The sequence below is a fragment of the Coregonus clupeaformis genome, chromosome 1, assembly GCF_020615455.1.
Source record: "Coregonus clupeaformis isolate EN_2021a chromosome 1, ASM2061545v1, whole genome shotgun sequence".
Lineage (NCBI taxonomy): Eukaryota > Metazoa > Chordata > Actinopteri > Salmoniformes > Salmonidae > Coregonus > Coregonus clupeaformis.
The window spans coordinates 82,044,710-82,059,679 of record NC_059192.1 but is presented as its reverse complement, the minus strand read 5'-3'; the positions used below and the strand labels follow the sequence as shown (position 1 = coordinate 82,059,679).

At 41.8% G+C, this 14,970-nt stretch overlaps 1 protein-coding gene across 1 annotated transcript in view; it reads left to right on the top strand.

Moving 5' to 3' along the window:
* Nucleotides 1-14,970, top strand: part of LOC121575108 (leucine-rich repeat-containing protein 1) — a 64,217-nt gene that overhangs the window by 31,079 nt on the left and 18,168 nt on the right. Inside the window, exons 3-10 of the mRNA XM_041887963.2 lie at nucleotides 270-348; nucleotides 5,054-5,143; nucleotides 9,496-9,552; nucleotides 10,156-10,219; nucleotides 10,726-10,800; nucleotides 11,060-11,204; nucleotides 12,061-12,179; nucleotides 12,761-12,844. Coding sequence (XP_041743897.1) covers nucleotides 270-348; nucleotides 5,054-5,143; nucleotides 9,496-9,552; nucleotides 10,156-10,219; nucleotides 10,726-10,800; nucleotides 11,060-11,204; nucleotides 12,061-12,179; nucleotides 12,761-12,844 — 713 coding nt within the window. The remainder of the gene's footprint in view (nucleotides 1-269; nucleotides 349-5,053; nucleotides 5,144-9,495; nucleotides 9,553-10,155; nucleotides 10,220-10,725; nucleotides 10,801-11,059; nucleotides 11,205-12,060; nucleotides 12,180-12,760; nucleotides 12,845-14,970) is intronic.

Sequence of the window (14,970 nt, the reverse complement as noted above, 5' to 3'; positions counted from 1 at the left end):
TTCTCCTTTATGGATGTTTTATGTCTATCTATTAACATTGTCTGGATCAGTAGCTTTAAGTGGAATGTCTAGTTGGATGGATGTTCTGAACTATGTTGTAATCTTGACCGAGGGACGGTATAGTTGATCATTTTATAGTTTGGTCAAGAAAGGTTAGGCCTGGCTTCATTTTATGTCCAACGTTTATTGTATATTGTTTCTCTATACCATTTACAGTGTGTGTTGATCAAGATGTATCTAACATGTATTTATTTTCATCCCTCATATAGACATCATGGAAATTCCAGAGAGCATTTCTTACTGTAAAGCTCTCCAAGTAGCAGACTTTAGTGGAAACCCATTAACAAGGTAACTGTACTTTGAATTCATGTTGCCATAAATGTTTAGCAAATGGGAGTGATAACAAAAATACATACCGTAGCAACACAGTAGTGTAGCAGCACTATAGTAGGTTATATCTAGGAACTTTGCATGACAAATTCAACATAGAGAAAGAGTCGTTCGAACACAAGCAGAACACGAACTATACTGAGAGGAAAATGGAGTAACTTTTATAAAGGTATTTTCAGACAGGATTTCTTTTTTGCTCGAACTGTAATCTGATGGACCCGTTTTAGTGACAATTTCATTGATGGCATTGAAGAACTACAGTATTAGATCTGCTGTATTTAACAGGTAATTTATGCTAATGAATATTGTATGGGATATTTTTTGCCACAGTTTGCCTGTTAGCTGTCTCATGGTGAGGTCTGTGTAGTTTGCACCCTAGTGGAGGCAAATCCACAATGCCATATGGTTCAGTTCGGGACTGGCCCTGCATTGGGATGTGCGATTCACCTACCTAATACACATAGCCTGACATTTCACATTCTTAAAATAAAGTGGTGATCCTAACTGACCTAAGACAGGGAAGTTTTACTAGGATTAAATGTCAGGAATTGTGAAAAACTGAGTTTAAACGTATTTGGCTAAGGTGTATGTAAACTTCCGACTTCAACTGTGTGTGTATGTATATATCTCAGCAAAAAAAGAAACGTCCTCTCACTGTCAACTGCATTTATTTTCAGCAAACTTAACGTGCAAATAATTGTGTATGAACATAACAAGATTCAACAACTGAGACAAACCGAACAAGTTCCACAGACATGTGACTAACAGAAATGGAATAATATGTCCCTGAACAAAGGGGGGTGTCAAAATCAAAAGTAACAGTCAGTATCTGGTGTGGCCACCAGCTGAATTAAATACTGCAGTGCATCTCCTCCTCATTGACTGCACCAGATTTGCCAGTTCTTGCTGTGAGATGTTACCCCACTCTTCCACCAAGGCACCTGCAAGTTCCTGGACATTTCTGAGGGGAATGTCCCTAGCCCTCACCCTCCGATCCAACAGGTCCCAGACGTGCTCAATGGGATTGAGATCCGGGCTCTTCGCTGGCCATGGCAGAACACTGACATTCCTGTCTTGCAGGAAATCACGCACAGAATGAGCAGTATGGCTGGTGGCATTGTCATGCTGGAGGGTCATGTCATGATGAGCCTGCAGGAAGGGTACCACATGAGGGAGGAGGATGTCTTCCCTGTAACGCACAGCGTTGAGATTGCCTGCAATGACAACAAGCTCAGTCCGATGATGCTGTGACACTCCGCCCCAGACCATGACGGACCCTCCACCTCCAAATCGATCCCGCTCCAGAGTACAGGCCTCGGTGTAGCGCTCATTCCTTTGACGATAAACGCGAATCCGACCATCACCCCTGGTAAGACAAAACCGCGACTCGTCAGTGAAGAGCACTTTTTGCCAGTCCTGTCTTGTCCAGCGATGGTGGGTTTGTGCCCATAGGCGACGTTGTTGCCGGTGATGTCTGGTGAGGACCTGCCTTACAACAGGCCAACAAGCCTTCAGTCCAGCCTCTCTCAGCCTATTGCAGACAGTCTGAGCACTGATGGAGGGATTGTGCATTCCTGGTGTAACTCGGGCAGTTGTTGTTGCCATCTTGTACCTGTCCCGCAGGTGTGATGTTCGGATGTACCGATCCTGTGCAGGTGTTGTTACATGTGGTCTTCCACTGCGAGGACGATCAGCTGTCCATCCTGTCTCCCTGTAGCGCTGTCTTAGGCATCTCACAGTACGGACATTGCAATTTATTGCCCTGGCCACATCTGCAGGCCTCAAGCCTCCTTGCAGCATGCCTAAGGCACGTTCAGGCAGATAAGCAGGGACCCTGGGCATCTTTCTTAAGGTGTTTTTCAGAGTCAGTAGAAAGGCCTAAGTTTTAATAACTGACCTACCGTCTGGAAGCTGTTAGTGTCTTAACGACCGTTCCACAGGTGCATGTTCATTAATTGTTTATGGTTCATTGAACAAGCATGAGAAACAGTGTTTAAACCCTTTACAATGAAGATCTGTGAAGTTATTTGGATTTTTACGAATTATCTTTGAAAGACAGGATCCTGAAAAAGAGACGTTTCTTTTTTTGCTGTGTTTATATATACATACAGTGGGGGAAAAAAGTATTTCGTCAGCCACCAATTGTGCAAGTTCTCCCACTTAAAAAGATGAGAGAGGCCTGTAATTTTCATCATAGGTACACGTCAACTATGACAGACAAAATGAGAAAAGAAAATCCAGAAAATCTCATTGTATGATTTTTCAAGAATTTATTTGCAAATTATGGTGGAAAATAAGTATTTGGTCAATAACAGAAGTTTCTCAATACTTTGTTATATACCCTTTGTTGGCAATGACACAGGTCAAACGTTTTCTGTAAGTCTTCAAGGTTTTCACACACTGTTGCTGGTATTTTGGCCCATTCCTCCATGCAGATCTCCTCTAGAGCAGTGATGTTTTGGGGCTGTCGCTGGGCAACACGGACTTTCAACTCCCTCCAAAGATTTTCTATGGGGTTGAGATCTGGAGACTGGCTAGGCCACTCCAGGACCTTGAAATGCTTCTTACGAAGCCACTCCTTCGTTGCCGGGCGGTGTGTTTGGGATCATTGTCATGCTGAAAGACCCAGCCACGTTTCATCTTCAATGCCCTTGCTGATGGAAGGAGGTTTTCACTCAAAATCTCACGATACATGGCCCCATTCATTCTTTCCTTTACACGGATCAGTCGTCCTGGTCCCTTTGCAGAAAAACAGCCCCAAAGCATGATGTTTCCACCCCCATGCTTCACAGTAGGTATGGTGTTCTTTGGATGCAACTCAGCATTCTTTGTCCTCCAAACACGACGAGTTGAGTTTTTACCAAAAAGTTCTATTTTGGTTTCATCTGACCATATGACATTCTCCCAATCCTCTTCTGGATCATCCAAATGCACTCTAGCAAACTTCAGACAGGCCTGGACATGTACTGGCTTAAGCAGGGGGACACGTCTGGCACTGCAGGATTTGAGTCCCTGGCGGCATAGTGTGTTACTGATGGTAGGCTTTGTTACTTTGGTCCCAGCTCTCTGCAGGTCATTCACTAGGTGTGGTTCTGGGATTTTTGCTCACCGTTCTTGTGATCATTTTGACCCCACGGGGTGAGATCTTGCGTGGAGCCCCAGATCGAGGGAGATTATCAGTGGTCTTGTATGTCTTCCATTTCCTAATAATTGCTCCCACAGTTGATTTCTTCAAACCAAGCTGCTTACCTATTGCAGATTCAGTCTTCCCAGCCTGGTGCAGGTCTACAATTTTGTTTCTGGTGTCCTTTGACAGCTCTTTGGTCTTGGCCATAGTGGAGTTTGGAGTGTGACTGTTTGAAGTTGTGGACAGGTGTCCTTTATACTGATAACAAGTTCAAACAGGTGCCATTAATACAGGTAACGAGTGGAGGACAGAGGAGCCTCTTAAAGAAGAAGTTACAGGTCTGTGAGAGCCAGAAATCTTGCTTGTTTGTAGGTGACCAAATACTTATTTTCCACCATAATTTGCAAATAAATTCATTAAAAATCCTACAATGTGATTTTCTGGATTTTTTTTTCTTAATTTGTCTGTCATAGTTGACGTGTACCTATGATGAAAATTACAGGCCTCTCTCATCTTTTTAAGTGGGAGAACTTGCACAATTGGTGGCTGACTAAATACTTTTTTCCCCCCACTGTATATAAAAACAGAAATAAGATGTACATAATTTTTCAGACTCTTTACTCAGTACTCTGTTGAAGCACCTTTGGCAGCGATTACAGCCTTGAGTCTTCTTGTGTATGACGCTACAAGCTTGGCAAACCTGTATTTGGGCAGTTTCTTCCATTCTTCTCTGCAAATCCTCTCAAGCTCTGTGTTCGATCGGGTTCTAGTCCGGGCTCTGGCTGGGCCACCCAAGGACATTCAGAGACTTGTCCCGTAGCCGCTGCTGCGTTGTTTTGGCTTTGTGCTTAGGGTCGTTGTCCTGTTGGAAGGTGAATCTTCGCCCCTGTCTGAGGTCCTGAGCGCTCTGGAGCAGGTTTTCATCAAGGATTTCTCTGTACTTTGCTCAGTTCATTTTTCCCTCGATCCTGACTCGTCTCCCAGTTCCTGCCACTGAAAAACATCTCCACATTATGATGCTGCCACCACCATGCTTCACCGTAGGGATGCTGCCAGGTTTCCTCCAGGCGTGCCTCTTGGCATTCAGGTCAAAGAGTTCAATCTTGGGTTCATCAGTCCGGAGAATCATGTTTCTCATGGTCTGAGAGTCCTTTAGGTGCCTTTTGGCAAACTCCAAGCGAGCTGTCATGTGCTTTTTACTGAGGAGTGGCTTCCGTCTGGCCACTCTACCATAAAGGCCTGATTGGTGGAATACTGCAGTATATGGTTGTCCTTCTGAAAGGTTCTCCCATCTCCACGGTCTGAATACTTTATGAATGCACTGTCAAAAAATTGAAAGAAAAAGTTAGTTCCTGTTGATAGAGGAAACTTTCCTGTCAAAGAGGAAAGTAGTAGGCCTGTATTAGCTTTATAGTATATTTTATGGTATTCTTATTGCCTATTAATGCAGTCGGATCCATTGATTTTCAGGAATCTGCCACCATTTGTCAGCTGCAAAGATCTGATTTGATTTGAATTCCTCTCTTGTTTTTGCAGATTGCCTGAGAGTTTTCCAGAGCTCCAGAATTTAACATGCCTTTCCATCAATGACATTTCGTTGCAGGCTCTTCCCGAAAACATTGGAAAGTAAGTGCTCCTTTCTGTCATAAAAAAATAAATACAAATTGCTTCATAGTCCTTTCATAGAGAAACATATTTTATTGGTTGGAATTTAGTTCTCACTTCTGTGCTTTTAGATGTTGATATGGGCTGTGACTTTGAACAGAAAAAAATAAGAAATAAGAAATTATATGCTACTGTCGGTCATATTTCTTAGTCACAGGTGGTTATGAAACGGCTTCCTGTTTTTAAGGTCTGAACAATGTAATGACATACTGTGACTACAAATTGTCTATCACTGACATTTTTGGGAGTCACTGGCACTCCGTCACACCCTCCTTCAATTGACGTGGTTTGGAGCTGTGTGTGTTTCCATGACAACATATTTTAATAAATACTGTGTAATATCTTTTGGTAATTTTATGACGATCCAGTGTATTATTTCACAAAGGGACAAGAATGGTGTTATTGGATTTATGGCAAATAAACTTACATGAGTAGTTGTATCAGTAAGTGCTGCTGCTTTCCTGTCCCCCTCTATCCCCAGAAGACCCTGTAATTTCCTGTGTAATTTCCTCCAGCCTGCCACGTTCCCTTACGTTTCACTTGCAAAAGAATGCTAGCCCTCTCTCCCTTCAAATAACTCTGTAATATTTCATGCAGTTATCATGCAGGAGACTGTAGGTTGACTACAGTCTACATACAGCAGCTACAGTCATAATCTCCCTTAAGGCTCCTACTAGGATTTATCATCCTCAGATGAAGAACTAATATTATACAACACCTCCAACACTCACCGGCCTTATATCATTCTATGCTCGTTGACAGGCCCCTTTTGTGTTATGCACAACACAGCAATATATTTTGAATTAAGGAACACTTGAAGAATTTAACTAGTGTAAAACTAAACAGGGCTCTGTTTTGACTTGACATTTTGCTGTAAATTAGGGATTACCTTACATGGTTAATGTAAAGATGGTGTTTTGCGGAATGATTCAGCTGTGTTTTTCTCTCTCTCTCAGTGATAGGTAGGTCTAGATTATAGACTTTGAGTAATGTTACTTATTGTGCTCAGCTCAATTAAGTAATATTAAAGCTGCGTTGATCTGTGAGTTACCATGGTGACCTAGTAAGAGCTCTGTGACAGTTGGTGAAGATATGAGAAGACAGACCTACTCGTGCATAAATGCACAGCATTAGGCCAGATATTGATTGTTCATCCATCCATTCACTCACTCTCTCGTCTAGCTGTGGAGGGCTGAAATACTGTCACACAAATGGTGTAGGCTTAATGGATTTGTAGAAAAAATAAAACTTTTTTTACACCTCTGTTCATCTCTAGTTAATCTCTCGTGGACAGACGCACGTAACATAAATGGTATCGTAGCGTCTGTCAACAACTTTGTTCCGGTGTGCAGATATTTCGTCACTGATCATTTGAACAAATCACTATTTCGTATCTTTCAACTTTTCGAAGGGGAGGTGACATTTGGCCCATATACTTGCCTGTAACTTCAGAGAGAGAGGGGTGGAGCTACCGCCCTGCTTCTGCTTTTCAACACATCTGCCCCCAGAATTTAATCGAGCATCTGACACAATTACACAAGATTTTAGTACTAGGTTTCAAAAATTACACCTCTGTTGTCGATGCCAATATTGATTATCGATGTTGCCCTCTAACTCCTCACTGGATACCACCGAGACACTACTGTAGTAGCTACATTTGTAATCCACGCTGGAAATCATTCAGCATTGATATACCATATCAGTGTTGCTGCACTTGAGCCTGTACACAATTGACCTTTGCTCCTGCATTCACAGTAAATATGACAGGCCAGATGGATTCTGTCATATCTCTTTATTTGATTTCTTCTGGATCTGACTCCCATGCAGAGTAGGGTGATTTACAGGGCTCAGGGGTGACAGATCACAGTTATTATCAGAGCCATCTCCTCTACCTCCCAATGTACGGCATAGGCCTCTACCGCCGCCAAAGGCATGTGTGCTATATCTGGCTTTCACAACTCAATGAGTTAGGGCATGTGAGTATCTGCCCTCCCAATTAGGGGAGTTAATGACAGCACTATAACACGGTTGAAAAAAGATGCCTCTACACTGATCAAGACACACACCCATCACCTAGTGAGTATAAGTGGATAGTCTGACATTCATGTTGCCAAAGTACATGCACCGTTATTCTTTTCATATAACTTCTGAGATTTCAATCGTAGCATTGTCTACCAGTGTGCTGCAGAGATGGTTGTCCTCCTTCCATTTAAGAATGATGGAGACCACTGTGTTCTTGGGGACCTTCAATGCTGCAGACATTTTTTGGTACCCTTCCCCAGATCTGTGCCTCAACACAATCCTGCCTCGGAGCTCTACAGACAATTCCTTTGACCTCATGGCTTGGTTTTGCTCTGACATGCACTCTCAATTGTGGGACCTTATATAGACAGGTGTGTGCCTTTCCAATTAATGTCAAATCAATTGAATTTACCACAGGTGGACTCCATGAAGTTATAGAAGCATCTCAAGGATGATCAATGGAAACAGGATGTACCTGAGCTCAATTTCGAGTCTCATAGCAAAGGGTCTGAATACTTATGTAAATAAGGTATTCCTGTTTTTTTATTTTTTATACATTTGCAAACATTTCTAAAAACCTGTTTTAGCTTTGTCATTATGGGGTATTGTATGTAGATTGATTGAGGATTTATTTATTTTTAATCCATTTTAGAATAAGGCTGTAACAAAATGTGGAAAAAGTCAAGGTGTCTGATTACTTTCCGAATGCACTATATATATACACTACCATTCAAAAGTTTTAGAACACCAACTGATTCAAGTTTTATTTTTTATTTTTACTATTTTCTACATTGTAGAATAATAGTGAAGACATCAAAACTATGAAATAACACATATGGAATAATTTAGTAACCAAAGAAGTGTTAAACAAATGACAATATATTTTATATTTGAGATTCTTCAAATTGCCACCCTTTGCCTTGATGACAGCTTTGCACACTTTTGGCAATCTCTCAACCAGCTTCACCTGGAATGCTTTTCCAAGAGTCTTGAAGGAGTTCCCACATATGCTGAGCACTCGTTGGCTGCTTTTCCTTCACTCTGCGGTCCGACTCATCCCAAACCATCTCAATTTGATTGAGGTCGGGGGATTGTGGAGGCCAGGTCATCTGATGCAGCACTCCATCACTCTCCTTCTTGGTCAAATAGTCACAAAGACACTGCGGTTGGAACCAAAATCTCCAATTTGGACTCCAGACCAAAGGTAAAATTTCAACCGCACTTGAAACTTTCAAAGTTCTTGAAATGTTCCGTATTGACTGACCTTCATGTCTTAAAGTAATGATGGACTGTCGTTTCTCTTTGCTTATTTGAGCTGTTCTTGCCATAATATGGACTTGGTCTTTTACCAAGTAGGGATTTCTTCTGTATACCCCCCTACCTTGTCACAACACAACTGATTGGCTCAAATGCATTAAGAATGAAATAAATTCCACATTCATTTTTGAGAAGGCACACCTGTTCATTGAAATGCATTCCAGGTGACTACCTCATGAAGCTGGTTGAGAGAATGCCAAGAGTGTGCAATGCTGCCATCAAGGCAAAGGGTGGCAATTTGAAGAATCTCAAATATAAAATATATTTTTATTTGTTTTACATCTTTTTGGTTACTACATGATTCCATATGTGTTATTTCATAGTTTTGATGTCTTCACTATTATTCTACAATGTAGAAAATAGTACAAATAAAGAAAAACCCTTGAATGAATAGGTGTTCTAAAACTTTTGACCGGTAGTGTATATATGTTTACTTTTTGTGCCATTGGATTTGCAATAACCCACGATTTGATTTTAGGCTTTAATGTTCCAGTCCAGATGATTTTGAGATTCCTCTGCTCCTCATTTAACTGATTCAGTTAGGCCTATAGTTCACCACTGATGTCCAAGCCATATCTTCTGAGACTTGTAGGAGTGAGTAGCATCACTTTGCCACCGACCGTCATTAGATGGAAGCAAATATACCTTGGCAAGAAATGTCTAGTTACAGATTGTGCATAACAATTTATTTTCATCAGAGCTACATAGCTCCCTTACTGCGATTACTAAATAAAACAATTTTCCTTTCTTTTGGGAACAAAGACATTACCTCAAAGCCATGTTGTGGTCCTAAAAGCCTCAATTCTTGGAATTCATCCACTCTGTCCTAGATGGCTTCAATCAGTAATACTCATAAAAAGGACAAATATGTCGTTGCTTTTTTTGTCTAGTATTTTCTGTTGTTCGTGATCATTTGGGGACAATAACAAACTTAACAAACCAAATGGCTCTCTGTCTTTTGCCTTTCTCCACAGCCTCTCCAACTTGGTGTCACTAGAACTCCGAGAGAATCTGCTGACATATTTACCGGAGTAAGTACTTCCCCTGGATAGATACGATATGTTTCAGGGCAAAACATTTATTGAAGGCACAAGACAAGTAGGCCTACTTTATTAGTCCTTGAGAGACAGAAAATCTTATTTTTCTCTGCTCCCAACCCCCCAGACATCTGTGTTCCACAAACGCTCTGATAGTGCCACCCATCCCCCTGAAAAGGGAGGTAAAGAAGTAACGTCTGTGTGGCTACATTACAAGCATGTAACACATTCGGCTGTGGGTAGACCACAGATGAAGCCTTATGTGTTTCACATGTCTTGTGTGTGTGTGTGTACACACGTGTATGTATATGTGTGTAGACTTTAGAGGTGATAGAGAATGCAGTGTACCCTCTATTCAGCCAATGCTCAACTATTATGTTGGCACAACAACAGTCTCCCGCGGAACATCTAACCATCTCACTGCTTGGTATGTGGCCACTACATTTTTACTCGCACGTGGTTAAAATTAAACGGCAGTGAAACAGACCGAGAATGAGAAGCAGATACAATGTGAATCCGTCACTGTATGATGTTTATTTTTTCAAAGCCTAAATGTAATGTTTTTTGACTTTATAACCCCTCTTGTGCATTCCACAGGTCGCTATCGCAACTTCACAGACTTGAAGAACTTGACCTAGGGAACAATGAACTTTACAATTTGGTGAGTTTCTGACTTTGCGAAAATACACTTGATCTCAGTAAAGATGTTGATTTCTTGGAATAACATTCACACTGAAGAAAACGATGTGCAAAACTAATCGTGTGGAATGGGCAGCACTCAAATCTCACTCAACACTTTTCTTGGTATATGAAACATAATTGGGAGTACTGATACAGATGCCTCTTATCATCCTGAAGGGGTAGTGTGACAGGGCCATTGAGTTTTTAAGTTGTAGTCTGTTACAACATAATGTCAGGTTTGATGTTTATGAAAATTTAACTCCGAGACGGAGACACACTCCCTGAGAGATTTACTGAAACCAGACAAGGCTAGGGAATGACAGTTTACACATGGCTGAAATTCTTCCACAGTCTTGTTTACATTTGCCTCAGTCGTGTATAATTCTCCCTCTCTCACTCTCTCACCCCTTTCCCCTCCCTCCCCCATCTTTCTCGCTTCTCGGTCTCTGTCTCTATTTTCTGCCTCCAATTCTTCCTCCCACACAGCCAGAAACAATAGGCTGTCTTGTCAGCTTAAAGGACTTGTGGCTGGACGGAAACCAGTTGGCTGAAATACCTGCAGTAAGATATTTCTGTAATATTTATACTAATAATTGTCATGTTTTAAGTGCCTTGATATTACTGTTGAACTTGTAGAATATGGTTTGATTCCCCAAAAAGTGAAAGGCTGCCACCCATTTAAAAACTTTCGATGTGCTTAGGCTAAATTAATATTGCGACTTGTGTTGATATAATGCAATCACAAGAGATGCACCATTATCGTTAAGCACTAACACAGACTGGGAAATGTATTTATAATAGAAATGTGTTCAACCTGTAGGAGATGGGCAGCATGAAAAGCCTCCTGTGTCTAGACGTATCAGAGAACAAGCTGGAGCACCTTCCAGAGGAGATGGGCGGCCTGGTCTCCCTTACTGACCTGCTGGTGTCCCAGAACCTCATCGATGCTCTGCCAGAGGGTATAGGTCAGCACGCTGCTGCACTGTACACTACAATACTGTGTATTTTTTAGTTTTACTATCCTTGTTGAGATCAGAAGTCAGAAAAATTTGGACAAGTGGGGACATTTCGCCGGTCCCCACAAGGAAAAAGGCTATTTTAGGCTTAGGGGTTAGGGTTACAATTAGGGTTAGTGGTTAGAGGGGTAAGGTTTTGGGGTTACAGTTAGAGTTAAGGTTAGGTTAAGGGTTAAGGGTTTGGGGTTAGGGTTAAAGTTTGGGTTAGGTTAAGGTTGGGGAAAATATAATTTTGAATGGGAATCAATTGTTTGGTCCCCACAAGGATAGTAAAATAAATGTGTGAGTGACGTGTGTGCTTCTGTGCATTTGTGTGCACTCATGTGTTTGTACATGTGTATGCTTGCGTGTTTGTGTACATGTTTGTTATTGGTCACTTGTTTTACCATGTCATGGATTGGACCATGCTGAAACTGATTGGGTCAAAGCTGGGATCAATGTAAACTGAGCATAAACAGGAAGTTAATCTGAACAGATTAAACAAAGTACTTTTACCAAAAGAGATTGTGAACCACAAAATAAAGGAGTCCACATTTGGTAACAGAACTGACTTACTAACACAGGTGATGTGCCCCTAGGGCACAATATAACTTTGGATGAATGGAAAATGAAATGTGACAGTCATTAAATCCATATAGCATTATTTGATGTTGTATTGATCTGTGTAATGTCGTTTCATTAGCCATAGGCTCTGGTGTTGGTTGCAAATCAACTAACTTTTTTTACGAATTATATTGATTGCCATGCTATCCTCACTACTCTCATATGTCTGTATCAAAGTATGTTACGCTTTTTTGCTCTGCAGGAAGACTAAGGCGACTGTCGATATTGAAAGCAGACCAGAATCGGCTTGCCCAGCTGCCAGAGAGCATTGGCAATTGTGAGAGTCTCACTGAACTGGTGCTCACAGAGAATCGGCTACAGGTGGGTTTGTGGTTGCGCTGTACTTGCTCATATATACTTAATATTATGAGGGCAGGTTTGAAAAGTAAGACCCAATTTATTTTATTTTATGTAATCGAGATCACAATACACATGGCCGTCTTTTTCAGCCCACGGCCAACTGTTTAATTTGATATGTGCTCACAAGGTCAAAACAGTGTGTCCTCTAACCTATTGTTGTTTTCCACAGTACTAATTACCCAACTCTGATGGCTGCCCTCTTCGGTCCTTGGATAGACCTTGTGACTTACAGTATAGCATGACAAATTGTATTTTTCCTTCTGAAGGGATGCATTCTTATTGTCTTGTAACCTTTGACCTCCATTATATCCTTAGTCTTCACTTCCTAATAGGCTTAAAACATCTAAGTGTGCGCCAGGAACGTATCCTCACTTTACCACTAACCAATCAGATATTTTTATTTCATCCTCACAGTGGGATTGTGCAGGTAATCCCCATGCTCGGGCCACTAGCTGGTCTACTGTCACTGCTATACCCATTACTGTATGTTCGAACTGTAGATGGTTAATGTATTATTTCTTACTTATTGTTTCCCTCTTTAGAGTTTGCCAAGAAGTATTGGAAAACTAAAGAGACTTTCCAACTTCAACTGTGATAGGAACCGATTAGCGTCATTACCAAAAGAGGTATGCTATAGTCTTTCAACATGTAATAGTTTGAAGCAAATGTGAGACTTGTTGATGAATGGTAGGTCCTTTCTGCTTTACAGGGCACCACAGTCCACTACAATAGTGTATTTGTGCCAAGCTGTTATTATCTTAGATGTATCTATTATGTTATTAGGACATGATACTGCTTCCTTTGAGTTTCTTTCTGTGATAAAACAAAAAAAGAAGGAAAAGTGCTTGTTGTATGGCTCAAAGTTTTATTCCATCTCCCGTTGTGATTTTACCATATAGATCACGTTTTGTGATGCAGCAGTGAAGTAGTTCAACTGTACATTGTGATTTACAACCCCGTTCTTGTATTATCTGAATGAGTACAGACTGGATCCAAAAGCAATTTGTTCCCTTGCTGCAGTGAGGCACTTCTTCTGTGGGTACTCTAGAATCAAACCAACTGTCACTTTCTCTAATTGGCAGAACATGCGTTTCCTATCTCTGCTGTAGAAAAGTTTTTTCCCGCCCGTTTCTGTCTTCAATTTAAATCCAGGAAATAAACTGATGATTCTATGCTGTATCATTTAATTCCTTTTAGTTAGGATAGTCCACTCAGTAACAATTGCCACTGTTTTCCAGGGAGTCCTGTATGTGTGAGTGAAGTTGTCTATGTGCATGTAATGCTACAGTGAGGGAAAAAAGTATTTGATCCCCTGCTGATTTTGTACGTTTGCCCACTGACAAAGACATGATATGTCTAATTTTAATGGTAGGTTTATTTGAACAGTGAGAGACAGAATAACAACAACAAAAAATCCAGAAAAATGCATGTCAAAAATGTTATAAATTGATTTGCATTTTAATGAGGGAAATAAGTATTTGACCCATCTGCAAAACATGACATAGTACTTGGTGGCAAAACCCTTGTTGGTAATCACAGAGGTCAGACGTTTCTTGTAGTTGGCCACCAGGTTTGCACACATCTCATTTTTTACATTTACATTTTAGTCATTTAGCAGACGCTCTTATCCAGAGCGACTTACAATTAGTGAATACATATTTTTTTAATACTGGCCCCCCGTGGGAATCGAACCCACAACCCTGGCGTTGCAAACGCCATGCTCTATCAACTGAGCTACATCCCTGCCGGCCATTCCCTCCCCTACCCTGGACGACGCTGGGCCAATTGTGCGCCGTCCATGAGTCTCCCGGTCGCGGCCGGCTGCGACAGAGCCTGGATTCGAACCAGGATCTCTAGTGGCACAGTTAGCACTGCAAAGCAGTGCCTTAGACCACTGCGCCACTCAGGAGGGATTTTGTCCCACTCCTCTTTGCAGATCTTCTCCAAGTCATTAAGGTTCAGAGGCTGACGTTTGGCAACTCGAACCTTCAGCTCCCTCCACAGATTTTCTATGGGATTAAGGTCTGGAGACTGGCTAGGCCACTCCAGGACCTTAATGTGCTTCTTTTTGAGCCACTCCTTTGTGGCCTTGGCCGTGTGTTTTGGGTCATTGTCATGCTGGAATACCCATCCACGACCCATTTTCAATGCCCTGGCTGAGGAAAGGAGGTTCTCACCCAAGATTTGACGGTACATGGCCCCGTCCATTGTCCCTTTGATGCGGTGAAGTTGTCCTGTCCCCTTAGCAGAAAAACACCCCCAAAGCATAATGTTTCCAACTCCATGTGTGACGGTGGGGATGGTGTTCTTGGGGTCATAGGCAGCATTCCTCCTCCTCCAAATACGGCGAGTTGAGTTGATGCTAAAGAGCTCGATTTTGGTCTCATCTGACCACAACACTTTCACCCAGTTCTCCTCTGAATCATTCAGATGTTCATTGGCAAACTTCAGACGGCCCTGTATATGTTCTTTCTTGAGCAGGGGGACCTTGCGGAAGCTGCAGGATTTCAGTCCTTCACGGCGTAGTGTGTTACCAATTGTTTTCTTGGTGACTATGGTCCCAGCTGCCTTGAGATCATTGACAAGATCCTCCCGTGTAGTTCTGGGCTGATTCCTCACCGTTCTCATGATCATTGCAACTCCACGAGGTGAGATCTTGCATGGTGCCCCAGGCCGAGGGAGATTTACATTTATTTTGTGTTTCTTCCATTTGCGAATAATCGCACCAACTGTTGTCACCTTCTCACCAAGC